Here is a 17477-nt window from a genome sequence, read left to right as displayed (position 1 = left end):
GTTTCATCTTGTTTGAGACTCTCTGTGATTCCTGCACCTGGATATCTTTTGCCTTCTCAGATTTGGGAACTTTTCTGCCATAATTTCATCCAATATATTTTCTGCCTCTTTCTCTCTTTTCTTCTCTTTCTAGGACCCCTATAATGCAAGTGTTAGTGCACTTGATGCTACCCTAGAGGTCCCTTAAACTGTTCTTATGAAAAATAATTTATTCTTTATTGCTGCTCTGATTGAGTGATTTCCACTATTCTGACTTCCAGGTTGTGAGAGCGTTCTTCTGTGTCACCTAACCTGTTGTTAATTCCTTCTGGTGTATTTTGTATTTCAGTCACTGTATCCTTCAGCTCTGATTGGATCTTTTTAATATTTTCTAGTTCTTTGAGGTTCTCATTGTGTTCCTCTACTATCTTCCCACATTCAGTGAGCATTTTTATTACTATTGCTTTGAGTCTTTTATCAGGTAAATTATTTATCTTGCTTTCGATAGGGTTTTTTTCCCTGAGGTTTTATCTTGTTATTTCATTTGGAACATGTGTGTTTTTCATCTAATTTGTTCGGTCTTTTCTGTTTGTCTCTATGACATTAGGCAAACAGTTACCTATTCCAGAGTCTAAACGTGTGTCCTTGTGTGGGAGCATCTCTATGTGGTCTGCCTATGACCAGTGGCATTGGTGGGAGAGCTGGATCTAAAGTGAGCACAGCCCATGTCTTCTCCCTAGGTGAGCTGGCAGCTGCTGTTTTGTTGGGAGATAGGGCTGGAGTCAGAGGGACTAGAGCCAGAGTTAGGTGTGAGCTGAGGCTTCTTCTAGGCTCAATGGCAATTGGTGACCTGTTGGGGGTAGGGCTAGGGCCCAAGGGGCTGGAGACACACTTCTGAGTTGCCACCACTTTCTCCCTGTGCATGTGATGGCTGTCTCTGCCTTAGCAGGGACCAGTGCCAGAGCAGGAGGGGATGGAGCAGGAGGCTCTGGGCATGCACTGAGGTAGTCCTGGCAGACCGGCCAGAGCGTCAAGCAGAATCCAATCTGCTGTCTCTGTTGGGACTGAAAGCAATCAAGTCTGTGTACACGCTCTTGAAGAACAGAGTCTTGGTTTCTTACAGCCCTATGGTAAGCCCCACTGGTTTTCAAACCAGCCAAGGGGCTCGTCTTCCCAGTGCCAGTCCTCAGACCTGGGGTGCCTAATATGGGTCTTGTACCCCTCGCTCTTTAAGGAGGATCCCTGAGCCTGTTTATACTCCTCTGGGTCACCTGCTAGGGGTGTGGGTCCTGAATGGATTGCTTCTCCTGCCCACATACTAGGCTCTGTGAGGTTCTTTCTTGATAGCTTGGGTTGTACAGAGCCATTCTGCTACTCTTCAAGTTGTTTGCAGTGAGAGTTACTCTATATGTAGTGGTAGTTTTGATGTCTTCATGGAGGAAGGTGAGTACAAGATCCTCCGACTCTGCCTTTTGATCCCCCTCCCGAGTATTCTTACTTTGAAATCTTTATTATTTCACACACACCAAAACATGCAAGAAGCTTTAAACCAGAGACACAGATTTTAATTAGCTCCAATGATTATAGCAATTCTCTCCACACCCCTAGAATCAATCAATTCTGATACAACCATGGTGGATCACTCATAATCAATATTCTTCAGAATATGGATAGTCAGGGTGATCAGAAATGCTGAAAGAGAAGGAGGGAGATTAATTTTATTAACTCTGTCTCACACTTGTCAAGGAGAGTGCTCCTCTGTGGATGCAGTTAGGATGCTCTAAAACTCTAAATTTACAACCAACTCATTTACAACATACATATATGCAGGCTCCCGGTCCATATGTCAACTGCATCTTCATATCCAGTTCCCACATTCACATGCAACATAAAAGCCACAGTGATATCTACCTTGGTTGGAATTACAATTTCTAAGAAGGTCTAAGAACTATAGATGAAATGCTAAGGTCACTTCAGCCCCAGGTGGAACATTTGGCCCTGGATGATGGCAATAATCACAGTAAGAATCTTGCTGATCTTTTTCACACATCCATCCAACACATAAACATGGAGCACCCCCCAAAATAGAGGGTGCTCTGTTAAAAAACTTCTAATCTCTTGGGATATCATGTACACATAAGTAACTATACCGATAAAAAGGGATTACTGTTTTCTTAATTTATAATGTATTAAAACACGGGTTATCAAGGAATTAGTATTACTGCTGTTTTCCTTTTTTTCCATGTTTTTACTTTTCTTTCTAAGTTTGTCTTTTTCCATTCAATTCATTAAAGAGTGCATTCTGAGCAAGTCCATGTGCCGGGAGCCATGCTATTGACCTGAGTCCACAAATATGAGTAAGTCTAGGCATTCACAGCCTAATAAGGAGAACACAGAAGAATACTTCAAAGATTTGAGTACAGAAAAGTAACTTTGCACCTGTTTTTTCATGTATAATATCCTTTCTCTGAATCATGATATAGCTTTACAAACAAGAGAAAGCGTTTTGACATCTTTCATTTGAAACTGTGTCTTTATCAATAATTTGTATTCCCTTCTCTCTAAAGTCCCTTCCAAATTTCTCTGTTTGATTAGTCTTCTTTCTCTTCAGTCCTGATATCCTCCTGCAGTAATTGAACATGGAATTCTATGTTTGTGAATTAAGTCAAAGTCGAAGAGGTAGGGGCTCCCCAGGGGATGGACTCCTGATGGACAAGGGCAACACTGAGGTAAGTCTTAAATCAAGAAACCAGAGACACCCACACAATCTTATCTGGATGTATCCTGCTAAGCACACAGCAGTCACTTACTGGAGGGCCAGTTAAGTTCATGATCTAATTCTAATTCAGTTTGGTGAGATTACAAGGATGAGGAAATGGAGTTATAATAGGAAAAAAGGTCCAATGAAGAGATAAATTTGGAAGAAATGGATGATGTCTTGGGAAAGAAATGCACGTTAGGGAGAAAAGCCACCAGACATTTAGGGGAGGGGGTGGAAGCATGCCCCACTGTGCCTTCGCAGCACCGACGCACATTGGCCTTTATGGGCTCCTCCTCCATACAAATATTAACATATTTTACAATTATGTTAGGATAAAAATGAATGTATCCAGGCTGGATTCACTGTTACATAGTCATTACTAATACAAATCATTTTCCCCTGATTTAAAAAAAAATAAAGGTGAAACATTTTCCTACGTCCCTAAAAGAATAGTGGGCTGTAGGCACTGTGCCTTCTGTATCTAATGGGTACGTCAGCCCTGAGAGGAAGTACACCAGGCACAGAGATGAGGGGTATAAGGTAGTGAATTCACCACAATGTGAACTTTGGTGATTTTACTTATGAGTTGTCCTGGGCCCTGCTCACATTTCTGTTAGGTCAGAGACGGAGCCCTGGAAGAAACCTCTGGTCTGAGGTCTACAGGAAGCCCTGGTTTACTCCTACACTGGAAATCAGGCCTGCCTTCCTGGTTAGGGAAGCTCAGTTTCTCTGCTGACCTACATGCTACAGAAAACAATGTGTGTGGACCTCCCTCCCACCCCATCCCGCCATCTCACCCATCTAGGTCATCACAGAGTACCAAACTATGTGCTGTATAGCACAGCTCCCTGTGCTATACAGCAGGTTCCCATTAGCTATCTATTTTACACACGGTAGTGTATATATGTCAATCGAAATCTCGCAATTCATCCCACCCCTCCACCTCCAACCCCCGTGTCCACAAGTCCATTCTCTACGTCTGCGTCTCTATTCCTACCCTGCAAACAGGTTCATCTGTAAGGGGATATATGTATACATATACCTGATTCACTTCTTTGTAGAGCAGAAACTAACGCAACGTTGTGAAGCAATTATACTCCAATAAAAAAGAAAAAAGAAAACAATATGTGTGAAATATATACAAGTCACTTACAAGAGTAAATCATAATATCGTACATTACTGTTGAGACCATCAATTGCTTTCATGTCTTCTGGAGTTAATTCAAAATCGAGAACCTGGAAGGAAGGGAAGAATCACATTAACCTCTTCCCCAAGGAGTTGGCCTCCCCCTGGGAACTGGAGGACTTTCCAGCTGGATGGAGGCAAGAAGAGAGTACAGGGAAGACTCGCCTGTCCTCAGCTTCCAAGTGAACCAGCCTGGTAACACTTCTGCGGGGTTCTCCACCTCTCCTTCCCACTCCCTCTCCTTTTCTGCTCCATTTCACACACACACACACACACACACACACACACACACACACACACACACACACACACACACACACACACAGCTTGCAAGGCATCAATCCCAAATCTTTCTAAGTGAATTACTTGTGACAGAAAACAAACAGACAAAAATCTTTTTCCAGACAAAGGGGCAGTTGGACAACCTGGAGAATATACTAGTACTTGACCAAACATTACACTGATTTTTCATTCCCAGCACCCCTAAGTATGACACAGCTTTGAGCTTAAGCAAGTATTGGAAGGAGAACCCCCTGCCGTGAAAACCTATCCGAGAAGCCCATATCAAACTTACTCATTCTCTATGAATAAATTGAACAAAAAAGATTATGTAAATGCCTTTGTAGAGAAAGTTATGAAATGTATTTAAAATATTAAAGAACACCTAAATAATTAGAAATTCATATCATAGTCATGGAATGGAAATCTCAATCTTAAAAAGAAATCAGTTTTCTCTAAAGTGATCTAGTGTTTCAATGCAACATGAACCAAAGACTTAAAGATATTTTTCTTTTGTAGAAGTTGGTAAAGTGATACTAAATTTTATATAAAAGAACAGCTAGTCAAGAGCAGCCAAGACATCCTTAAAGAAGAAAAATGTACCGTTCTTCAAAGCAAGACTTATTTTCCACTACAATAAGACAGTGCAGCAAAGTAAATAGCTAACTAGAAGAAAGAGGCCAGAAATGTACTTATGGACACTTGATACACAACAGAGTTGACAATGAAAATCTGTGGGAAAATATGGACATTAGGTTTCTATTTAAGTATATGTATATATATCCATTTTCATGTCATATTAGAAAATCAGTTCCAGGTATATTACAGGGCTAAATTTGAATGGAAAGACAAAAACAAATTTTCAGGGTAATATTTCCCTGCCCCTTGAATTGGCCTGACCTGTAATTTGCACTGGACAATGAAATTTGCCAGAAGAAGTGGCGAGTCAGTTCTGAGCCTAGACATGACAAGGATTTTTTTTCCCACTCATTGCCTTGGTATCATACCACTGTGCTGAGATGAAGACCAGGTTAGTGGCCACAGTCTAGCCGACTATACATGAAAAACCGTATGGAGAAGAGGGCTGGCTCCTCTGACAACATCCAAATCCACCTGCTAAAGCAGCACTGCCTAGCTGCTCTGCATTTGACTGCAAAGACAAGAGAGGGCCCAGCCAAGGAGAGAACAGTTTAACTGAATGAAGGCTAATTGTCATACCACAGAATCATGAGATGCGTAAATGATTTCTGCATTAAACCCCTTAATGGGGGCGAGTTTGCTGTACAGCTATGGCTAACAGTATAATAATCGTCTCATACATATAAATCAAAAGACAACCTAATAAAAATGGACAAAGTCTTGAACAGGAACTTCACAAAGGCAGAAACTCAGGGAGATTAGAAGTATGAAAATGAAACTACGTTACTATTCAGAGGAATGCAAAATAAAACCATGAAGACATGGAGGTTGAAGATCACTGCTGTAATCTGTGTGCTCCCCAAATTCATATGTTGGAAAACCCACTTCTACTGCAATGATATTAGAAAGTGGGACCTTGGAGTGGTGGTTAGGTCATGATGGTGAAGGCTTCATGAATTTGATTTAAATAATATCATATATCATATAAGAGACTCTGAGAGCTCCGTTGCCCCCCACTACATTAAGATACAAGGAGAAGCCTGTAACCTGGAAGAGGGCCCTCACATGACCACACAGGCACCCTGATCGCAGACCTCCAGCTTTCAGAACAGTGAGAAACAAATTTCAGTTGTTTCTAAACCACCCAATCTGTGGTATTTTGTTATAGCAGCCCAACTGTCTAAGAAAATCACAATTCAATTTCGTCAACTGAGAATAAAGAAAATAAGATATCACTTGCAGGGTGACAGAATAAATTGCAGATGTAATGCTGGAACTAAAATCTCCATTTTCTGTCCAATCTTAATCCTATCCAGCCATGCCACCTCTCCTGTTGCCACAGTAGGAGGAGAAAACCATTAGGAATATACGTAAGGCATACGTGCACGATAAATAACAGATAAATCATCTTGGCCCAAAGATAGTCTTGAGAGCTGGACAAAGAATGACCCTCGTGAAGGATATTATTTAGAACCCCTGTGCCCACAGCCCCACTCATCACCTGCATGTTCTCTTTGATCCGCTTCTTATTGTAACTCTTGGCCAGGACCACAACCCCACGTTGCATCTGGTAGCGAAGGGCAATCAGTGCTGGGGTTTGCTTGTGCTTTTTTGCAATGGCACAAAGAACTGGGTCCTCCAAGAGAACTGGGTAGCTCGGGTTCACCCTGGAAGGAAATTCGGAAATGCTGAAGATCTGAGACTGAGTATTCAGTTTGTTAGGAGGCTTCCCAAACAGACCAAGTAGGTCCACTCTAGACCACTGCTTCTCAAAATGTGGTCCATGGACCAACAGCATCAGTATCACCTGGGACCTTGTTAGAAATGCAAATTCCATGGCTTAACTGCAGACAAACTGAATCAGAAACTCAATTGTGGCACCTGGCAATCTGTGTTTACAAAGCTCTCCAGGTCATTTGGATGCATGATTGAGTTGAGATCAATGCTTCCACAATCATATTTTTTTTCTGTTTTACATCTCAGTGGCTGTTTTTATTCTCCAATCACAGCCCCAAAGTAAGTACAAGAGCATGAAAGGAGAAAGAGAAGGAAAAGACTGGGATATTTTTTAGTTTAATTTTCTCAGGTATTGATAAAAATTGAGTAGTCTCAAAATGAGAACTATTCATTTCATCATTACTTACAGTGTGCAATACTTCTACAGATGTTTACAAAAATGGTTCAAATTGTAATTTTTTGGATCATGATAGACCTGGGAGTTATATGTTATTATCCTGATTTTATACATAAGGTAAGTGAAGCCTGGAGAGTCTATTACTAGTAATGTGTTCCTTAGGTAATAAATAAGTAAATCATGACTTAAGCTTATGTCTTAGGTCTCAGCTGGGGGATTATATATAGATTTTAATACAGACACGTGTTATTGATCAATCTACAACAGGACACATATAATATAAGAAAATTGGCTGGGTGATGGGAAGACAAAAGAGAAGGATTCCTTCTATCCCTCCCCTTTCTCCCCCAAGCAAGTTGAGAGTTATCTCCAGAGCACTGAGTACGGTATGACTAAAAATATTTCATCAAAAACTGAATTTTAGGTAAACTCTCCATTGTCTTCATTAGGGTTCATTACCAATCTTTTAATCGTTGGGATCCCAGAGCACCATAGGCAACAAGAACAATATTGTTTGACTTGCAGAAGTCCAACAGTTTGCTCTGATTGAGATAAGGATGACATTCCACCTGTAGAAGGCCAACATAGAAGAGTTTCAGATTATATGAAATGGTAATGTAAATATGACAGAGAGATGTTAGAAGTTAAAAAAATCTAAAGAAAAAAACTGTGTAACATTAAATTTAAACTGGAAGTATCAACATCAAATAATGATTTTTTTAAAAAAAAATACATTTTATATCGCTGTCCCTGAAAAGGTAAAAAATAATGACATTCCTGAGAACAAGTAACTCTAGGGACCAGATCTCAATTACTAAACACACTACCAAGAGACACGCCTAATTCCAGATCTGAGACAGAAAAACACCTGTTTGAGTCTTGGACATCAAATTTTGCAAAGAATTTGCTCCAAGACTCATGAAGAAATGTCTGAAGCACTAAAAGAACCAGTTTGATGGGGATCCCACTGGAGACATTTGGGTAGATTTGAGCATCAAAAGGAATAATGAATAAAAGCAAATGTAACACTGAGAGTAAATAAAAATCCCTGAGTCCCAAGTGATGAAAGAGAGAAAGAACAAAAATATTTGCCTCCACTGATGGTGATTATTACAATAAATCCTTTCTCAGAAACTGAGAATTAAGGGGAAGGAGTTAAGTTTTTACCCTGTCTTATAGGAATAAGGTATTTTATGCTGAATTAATGACAGAATTTTGTTTTTGCAATAAAATGTCAGGTAAGAAGATCAAAAAGAGTATTTAAGTTGAAAATATTGAAAAACATCCCAATGAAATAACTAATTCCGGTGAAAGTCATTGATGGATTCTCAACCATTGTGTGAAAATTTGGGGAGAATCTAACTTCCCCAGATGACCAGGTAATTTCAACAGGGAAAATACACATTTCCAAACAAAAAATCTAGCTACCACTAGCTTTACCAGCAGAACAAAAGTGCCATCATTCACAGTGGGACAAGCTGTCATCACGTGCTTCCTACTGGGGTGCATTTGAAGGGCACAGCATGCAAAGGACGTGTTCTTGTCAAAATGTTTAACCTTAAGGTAGTAAGGAGTTCAGATCTATCTACTCATTTACAGGAATTGAGAATAGAGAAACAAATTAACTAACATCACAAGATGATAGTCTGATAAATCTATTATATTTGTCAAAAACCTGTCTGGATATCATGGTTAAAAAAAATGATTGAGTGACCACCATGCTAGGTTAAAAGAGCTTGAGAAACATGTCTCAAAGTGATATGTGAATTACAATGAGATTCAAGTCAACAAAATATTACATACATAAATATATATACATATATATATATATATACATCTGGCAGTGTGGCAAAATGTGAAAAATTTTGCATACAAGAGGGAAAATGGATGTTCTCTATCATACCCTTAACTTTGCTAATATCTGAAAATTTTCACAATGAAAACTTGGAGGCAAAATTAGTGCTAAAATCACATTAATTTTTAAACTTTTATAATTGAAAATGTTGATGCTGTATATAGATATATATAAATCTTGAATTTTACAAGCTACTTTTTCTGTAGAAGACTCTTACTCCTTGACTTCAGGTTGTACTTGTGGACATTACATTATATGAAATACAACAGTCACAGAAAAACAAATATTAATATCTAAACTGGTCAAACTCATAGAATTAAAGAGTAGAGTGATGGTTGTCAGGGTCTGGGAGCAAGAAGAAATCGGAAGTTTCTAAACATGGGTGTGAAGTCTATTACTCAAGATGACTAAATTCTAGAGATATGCTGTACAGCGTTGTCCCTGCAGTTAACAATATTGCATTACATTGTATTGTAATACTTAAAATTTAAGAGGACGAATCTCTTATTAAGTTTTCTCACCACAGAAAAGTAAAAATACAACAAAAAATATATGAGCAAAGGATCAAACAGAGAAAAAATGTGTTTAAACATTTAATTTTAAGGTAGAAATCAATGGGAGAACCATACGAAGACCAAGTAAATCACAAGGTCTGCTCTAATTCCTGAGTGACTATTTCATCTACTGTTAGTATCACCATAAGACATTAACTTCACGCTCTAACCTGGATGAATTTCATAGTCTCCAGCAAATTTTTCTGTACTATGCTTCCTGTTGAAGATCTCTAAAAGCTGAGACACTGAGACTAAGGACTCAGGCATCTGAACCCCACACAAACTCTTAAAACCTCAATGAGATCTCATTTTCGCTCTTTATTTGCTTTTCATTCCATGTATTCATGGCCTTCCTACCTGTACACAGTTCCCTCCAAGGCACTTTCACCATCCAATTTCTGGTCATCCTTTACAGCTCAGGGAAATGCCACCTTCCTCTAAGGTCTGGGTAACTATTCTAACCCTCCTTTATCTCCTTTACCTTCCCTAAATTCCTACCCACAATTTAGCAGGAAGCCCTCCCCATCTTTTCCACCAAGACTTTATCACACAGAGATACTATTCTGGGTTCTATTCACACCCTTCCAGACAGAGGCTCTGCTCTCTAGAATCTTCTGTCCCACAAAGGTAGGATGAATAGGAGGGGAAGACAAATAGACATCTGGCTCTACTACAGGAAGGAGGTTATGAAGAGCAGAAAGGAGAGGAGACGGAGGCTGCTCACCTGGTTGCAGACGGGCTTGTACTTGAGCCCCGGCTTGTTCAGGATCTTCTCCAGCTGTTTGCGGTTAAAGTTGGACACCCCGATGGACTTGGCTAGTCCTGCGTCCTTACACTTCTCCAGGGCCTGGGGGTGGGGGATAAGGGGTGGTGAACATGATTTGCAATGGGCTATAGAGCAAGAATAAATGCTGAAAAAATGCTAACAGGGTCACCTGTCAAGAATTAGCATGGATTATCAAGAAGAAAAGAGGGGAAGAAGGTTGTGACACAAGAATAAGAATTACGGGACTTCCCTGGTGACACAGTGGTTAAGAATCCGCCTGCCAATGCAGAGGACACGGGTTTAAGCCCTGGTCCGGGAAGATCCCACATGCTGCGGAGCAACTAAGCCCATGCGCCACAACTATTGAGCCTGCACTCTACTGCGAGAGGCACAGAGCCTGCGAGCCACAACTACTGAAGCCCACATGTCTACAGCCCATGCTCCACAACAAGAGAAGCCACCACAATGAGAAGCCTGCACACCACAGTGAAGACCAAATGCAGCCATAAATAAATAAATAAATTTATAAAAATAAAATAAAATAAGAATTACTGTCTCTTCCTTCGAAAATCCCAGAAGAAGATATATCACACTGAAGGAAAGAGATGCTTATCTTCACTGTCCCAAATTCTTCTCCGTTCCTCTCTGTGAGCCTTTCAGCAATGATTTCGTCCACACCACCCCAGCATAACAGCCCTTTAAAGTTCATGAACTGCTGAATCTGATGGTCCACAACCCATTCTCACAGGTGGAAGAAATGAAGGAGATTCCCCCTCTCCTGGCTTCCTCCCCTGGGCTCTCTCCTCCACAGACTCACCTCCCAAGTGCGACAGAGATCCACTGTGTCAAATATCATTTTTCCATTTTCATCTTTGGGAAAAAGTTCCTCCCCTGGCTGGAATAGAATAGAAGCAGTCATTTTAAATATGTCACTAAATAATTTCCCCACACTTAACCAGGCTGCCAGGCACATCTAGGACCAGGACACTAAACATCCATGAGGTAGGTGTAGCAACATTCTAGATCTCTCACACTTACTATATGTTTTAATAAATAGAATTTTCCTAGGTCCCAAAGGGTACTCAGAGTGACTTATGTAAAGAATGGCAATAAGTTACATGGCTTTATTTCCAGAAAAAAAGTGCAATCTTGACTTAAGCCTGACAATCCGATTTCCTTTTCCCTCTGAACATCTGATAGCCCTAGGGCAGGCACATGAATCAGCAAGGCTATTTTTAGGTTAATATGGAATGTGGAAGATCCAGACCTGCTCTCAAATGTTAATGACCATGAGCCTTGAACTGATCAAGGTTAATTTGCCACCGAAGGAAAATGTTGAGGTAAAAATAAAGCAAACCAAGAGTACTACAAAGTTAAGGGATAGAAAAAAAGGAGACATTTCTGAAGAGTACTGCAAATCCTTAAATCTATCCATGGCTGGGACTTCCCATCTACATAGTCCAATAAACTCTTTTGCATAGGGTAGTTTGAGTAGATTTCTGTAACTTCAGATCAAGAGTTCTACATAATGCAGTTCTTAATGGCTAAGTGCAGTCTACAAAACTCACTGTGAAGACAGCCAATGGTGTAGGCAAGGTCTCCCAAGTCCCTGTAAAGGCTGCTAGGTTTAGACCCACCCAGAGAGAGCACCACCAACTCCGGTCAATTTGAAAGGGTGAAAGAGGAGATAAACTTATCATGTTCAAGTGTAAGGCAGCTTCATTGCTCACCACTGCTGCACCAAACTGTGTGTTCATGAAATCCCCAAGAGGCCCGGGACCCTGTGTTGAACGTGTCTATTTTTATTTCCTCAAGTTTTTGAGGCAGAGGATGTGAGATTGTTGAACTCTTTTCTCTTGGAGGCATGGAAAGAAAATTAAGGATTCAAAGAAACCCAATAAAAAGATAATCAGAAATTATGATTTTGGGAATTCTACTCTAGTGTAATCATCTCTACATCTTACTAAGAAAAATCTGAATTCAACCATCCATGCAAGTTGGTAGATATTCTCACACAAGAAATAAAATAGACGTGATCATACAAATCGCAAACCTTCAGAGCCGCTGGAAAATGAATAATATAGAGATCAACATAATCCAGTTGAAGATTTTTCAGTGACTTTTCCAAGGCTGGTTGAACGAACTCTGGTCGAAGGAAAGTGGACCAAAGCTGCAGAGGTTAAAGAATGGGAGCTATGTTAAATTAATGCCTTAGGTAATTTTGTTTTTCTTCTTTCACCTAAAAATTAGACATTTTTCCTGATTAGAAACAGATGACCACAGAGGAAAACCACTCTGTTTCTTTTTCAGTTCCATTTTTGATCTAACCAACCCAAGTAAATTTTATTATTTGATTGATTTTATCATCAGTACATCATTCACAATAAAAAGAAATGATCCAAGAAATAAATGTATTATCAAATAATTACCATACTCATTATCTGAATTATGTTTGATAGAGTTTAAAAGCAGTTTACAGACTTAATCTAATTCTATCAAAGAATCAATCCTCTCAGGAATTAGTATCTGTTTGTTTACATAACTGTAGGAAAAGTGCTTTGAACATATGAATATGAGCAGTACATAATTCAAGACACTTTTGCTAGAGCTTGTGTAATATACAAACTGCCTCTCCTATTGCTCTCTCTCACTGATGGACGTAAGAACTGAGATTTAGAACTTGAAGAAATTTTAGAAAGTCCCCTAGATGATAAGGAAAGCTATAATCTGATCACAGTTCTGTCTGATTCATTAGCCCATATGAAATAACACAGCTCTGGCCTAGGCTCAGAGAAGTAAAGTGACTTTACTTTAAAATTAAAATTTGAACACAGCAATGATGAGAATACCATCATCACTCTCATTTTCTTTTTGGATACCAGATTTAATATACAAATATGTGTGAAAATAGTTATACCGATAAGCACAGTTCACCAGACAACTACTGGTCCTATTATATAATTGTCACCTGTGCACAATCACGTTGCACACATGTGCACACTCACACAACACACACAGCACCTTTGAAGTGTAGAATATGTCTTCTCTCTTCACAGTGCCATCTGCAATCTTGCTGCGAATGGCCTGTCCAACCTGCTCTTCATTTTGGTACAAATGAGCACAGTCAATATGGCGGAACCCAACATCAATAGCAAATTTGGTGACCTCCAGGGCTTCACTCTTAGGAACCTACATAAGCAACAAAGGTAGTAGTTGGATATCCACAGAATTAAGAGATTGCTAAGACACAAGCTTTGATCTTCCCAAGAATCAACTTTTCTTCATGCCTTTGGTTAGTTCTGCATGTGTGGTGATGAACGCATAACAGTTTCTCTCAATGTTCCTGGTAAGTAATTAAAGTTGGACATCCAGGAAGTCCTTCAATCCCAGGCAATCACTGGTTCATCACTGACATTAGAGGTCCCCAAGACCACCTCCAGTTTCAGTGATTTTCTGGAGGAACTCATAAGACTGAGCATAAAGTTGTAGTCATGGATATGATTTATACAGTGAGATATTTTAAGCAAAGTCAAGAAAGGTATAATGTTCATGGTACAAAGCATCAAGAAACAAGATGAATGCTTCTGAGAGTCCTCTGTCTACCAGTGTAGCCACACAGAACACACCAGATAAAAACCGTATCTATTCAAGTTGTACAAAGTGATGTTTTCATATAAGTATCTATTGTGAAATGATTTACCAAAATCAAGCTAGTTAACAGATCCATCACCTCACATAGCTAACTTTTGGTTGTGGTGAGAATACTTAAGATCTACTCTCTTAGCAAATCTCAAGAATATAACCCATTATTATTAACTATAGTCACCATGTTGTACATTAGGTCTCAAGAACTTATTCATCTTATAACTGAAGGTTTGTACCCTTTGACCAATATCTTTATATTTTTCCCAGCCACGGCCCCAGCTTCTGGTCACCATGCCTCTATGCTTCTATGAGTTTGATTTTTATGCTTCTATGAGTTTGATTTTTTAAGATTCTACCCATAAAGAGATCATGCAGTATTTGTCTTTCTATGTCTGGCTTATCTCACTTAGCTTAACGTTCTGTGGGTTCATCCATGTTGTTGCAAATGGCAGGATAACTTCTTTTATAAGGCTGAATAATATTCCATTTCTTTTTATGTGATTCAGAATCTTTTCTTTTTCAAGGAGGTAGAGACTTGGTTTAACTGCCCTTTGTTGGGTCTAGTCCTGGTTTTCCTTAAATGTACGGGCATTCGGAGATCTACCCAGGAATTAACCAGTGAGCTTCAGGAATAGCCTGGACCCTTCCCTCCCCTCATCCTACTTTATGCTGCAAATTAAACATGCCCTGGGGCTTCCCTCGTGGCGCAGTTGTTAAGAATCTGCCCGCCAACGCAGGGGACACGGGTTGGAGCCCTGATCCGGGCAGTTCCCACATGCCACGGAGCAACTAAGCCTATGTACCACAACTACTGAGCCTGCACTTTAGAGCCCATGGGCCACAACTACTGAAGCCCACATGCCACAACTACTGAAGCCGGCATGCCACAACTACTGCGGCCGGCACGCCTAGAGCCCGTGCTCTGCAACAAGAGAAGCCACCACTCGCCACAACTAGAGAAAGCCCAAGTGAAGCAAAGAAGACCCAACGCAGCAAAAATTAATTAATTAAATAAAAATAAATAAATAAGTAAACATGTCCTGTCTTCAATCTCCAAAGTGTCTCTGAATATTTCCTTCTGTTCTATAGATGAAAAAGGTGAGACTCAAAGTTTAAGAACCAGTTCTTTGTCATACAACTATGTACTCCAAAGACAAGGTGGACAGCAAACTTTCTGGCTTCCAGTCTAGCAAATTGTCTATTTCGCCCCTCTTACACCCAAGCACTGAAGATTATAGTTTAATAAAAAATATATTACAAAAAATCAAGAATTGAAACCTTGCCCTATAAGGCTGTAGCTTATCCCCTCAAGTGATATTATATATTCCATTAGAATAACTTTCCAAGCAGAAACAGAAAAACAAGACAAAACACAGGCGGAGCATTTCTCGTCTGGCACCTAGCAGGCACAACACAGTAGAAAAGCAATTCTCTCCCGTTATTTATCATTCACCTCATCTTCAGGACCTTTTACCTCAAATACTTCTTTTCAGAAAGAGGAAAGAGTTCTTGAATGAACGAAACATACAGAGAAACCACACAATTGCAATCACCCTCAAAGCAAAGCAGCTGACAGTCAGTATTCTTGATGGCTGAGTTTCGCCTCTTCTGCCAAGCTGGGAAAGAGACAGACACTGGAGGGAAACCCAGAGTCATCGGTAGGTGACCACAGCTTCAAACTCTGATGCCGAGGGAAGACTGAATGCTTCCTCCCCTTTCATAGGGGTTGGTTCTAGCCTGGTTAGTAGAACCAAGTGACCCTCCCAGAGTCGCACAGGAACTCAATAACTTGACAATCTAAGTCCACTTCCACTCATGTTACATCCATTTTCTTTTCTAACCTTAACCCCAACCCACAAATGTTACCTCCTCAGGGGCATAGGTTCCAAATCCCAGAATGGGAACGAAGTGGCCATCATTAAGTTCCAGACACTGGCATTTGGGGTCCATTGCCTGTTGCTCCTCTGACTAAGCAGACTCTGATTTTTTCTTCTGCCCTCACAGGCTGTGAATAACAGGAAGGTAACACCCCAACTGTACTGACCAATGTTAGCAGAAATATTGCAGGAGGAGCATGATTAAATCAGTAGCCATGGAGCAAGGAATATTTGAAGGCAATTAACTTGTTTGGGTTTTTTATCAGAATAATATTAAGTATTGTATAATGATTAATAAATCACTAATTGCTTGGAAATATTTTACCTCATATTTTTAATAAGTAAATTTACAATTCTGGATCCACTTACATTACTGTAAATTATTGCATGGGATTTGCTGAACAATTATTGACCATATGTTAAGACTAGAAACCTCCACATGCCAATCTTTTTGGTTTTTCTAATTATGAAGCCCAATCTTGACCAAACGTCAGTTGAAACAATTAACTATATTACAGCACACACACACATACACACACACACACACACACACACAATCACACAACTTAAAGGAGTGACTAATAAGCATTTTTCAAAATGTCAGCACTTAATAAAGAATGAAAACATCAAATGAAAATAAATTTGCCTTTTGACATTTCCCACCAGCAAAATTATTTTGCTTACAGATGGGGATGAAATCCTGAAAATGATACCAAAATCAGACATTCTAGCAAAGTGTTTATGGGAGGTTAATTATTAATAGTTTTTACAGTGTGCTGTATGCAAGCAGAATCTTTGTTCATACATTTTACCTAGTTAGAGAACTTCTGAAAATTGTCATGATGTAAATGATACTTTATATAATTTATTATCTTGCTCAACATTATCCATAAAAGAAAAATCTGTAAACAAGTTAAATTATAATAAAATTGGGAGGAGTTAGGGAAATCGTGAAACATTGATACAAGGGAATGTTGTGAAGCCAATTAAAATTTAACATGTAGATTAATGTCAGCTAAATGGTGAGGTAGGAAGTGCTGAATTCTCTCATGGAAACAAAAGGAAAAAAACAGAATCTTGCTATAAAACCTCATAGACGTTCTGGAAAACAGTCAAACAAAAACCTAGAGCAACATAGTGAACACCCAATTAGGAAAAATCCAGAACAGAGTGGTAGGACATTTCATGGTGTTTTTACTCACCTGTACCCTCCTCTTGCCTGGTGCGTTGCAGTCTTGATCTGTAAAGAACAGCAGCTCAGCTCCCAGTCACATCCCTCAGACCAGAATGATCACAGAAAAGCTTATTTGCAATGTCACAACCTATTTGGGGGCTGTCTAAAGACTGGTGTCTGTTTCACCTAACCCTAAGCTTAAACTGAAGGGCAACTGGAATGGCTCATTACAGCTGCAGGGGGATTATATATGCACAGATGCCAGGGAAAAGGGATTAAGGGAGGAGACATAGCATAGACCACATAAAACCCTGAGTAGAACTGGGGTGTGGATTTGGGGGACAGTAAGGCATTCATGTATTCAGGAGAATCAAAAAGCCACACAGGTACCAGGCAAGATGCAGAGTCAGAAAAGAACTGAGTAGCCCTTTAGCTTTCCTGTTGGGCTGATCCCAAGACTAGGAGCATGCCAAGCTAATTAGTGAAGGACAGTCATGGCATGGGACAAATCTGCAACGAGTGGGTATTTGCTTGTTGTTTCAGGTGCCCAATTGTAAACACACACACAGAGACACACACACAGAGACACATACACACACACACACACACACACACACACACGGCATAC

At 39.8% G+C, this 17477-nt stretch overlaps 1 protein-coding gene across 1 annotated transcript; it reads right to left on the bottom strand.

Moving 5' to 3' along the window:
- Positions 1-1628: 1628 nt before the first annotated feature.
- LOC115842191 (dihydrodiol dehydrogenase 3) lies at positions 1629-15748 on the bottom strand. Its single transcript, XM_030836859.2, has 9 exons — positions 15665-15748; positions 13175-13342; positions 12207-12323; positions 10971-11048; positions 10112-10234; positions 7438-7547; positions 6346-6511; positions 3894-3976; positions 1629-1671 (listed from the first exon to the last, which is right to left on the bottom strand). The coding sequence occupies exons 1-9, from the start codon at positions 15746-15748 to the stop codon at positions 1629-1631; spliced, it is 972 nt and encodes a 323-aa protein (XP_030692719.1).
- Between the last annotated feature and the right edge of the window lie 1729 nt (positions 15749-17477).

The sequence above is a fragment of the Globicephala melas genome, chromosome 2 (genome assembly GCF_963455315.2).
Source record: "Globicephala melas chromosome 2, mGloMel1.2, whole genome shotgun sequence".
Lineage (NCBI taxonomy): Eukaryota > Metazoa > Chordata > Mammalia > Artiodactyla > Delphinidae > Globicephala > Globicephala melas.
The sequence above is the reverse complement of the archived record's forward strand: the minus strand, read 5'-3'. Positions and strand labels throughout refer to the sequence as shown.

Coding starts and splice junctions, on each gene's coding strand:
- LOC115842191 (XM_030836859.2), bottom strand. CDS start 15,748: ATGGACCCCAAATGCCAGTGTCTGGAACTTAATGATGGCCACTTCGTT. Junction 12,324..13,174: donor ACATATTCTACACTTCAAAG/GTGCTGTGTGTG, acceptor TAACCTCTGCAG/CTTTGGTCCACTTTCCTTCG. Junction 6,512..7,437: donor TCCCAACGATTAAAAGATTG/GTAATGAACCCT, acceptor ATTTCCTTCCAG/GGTGAACCCGAGCTACCCAG.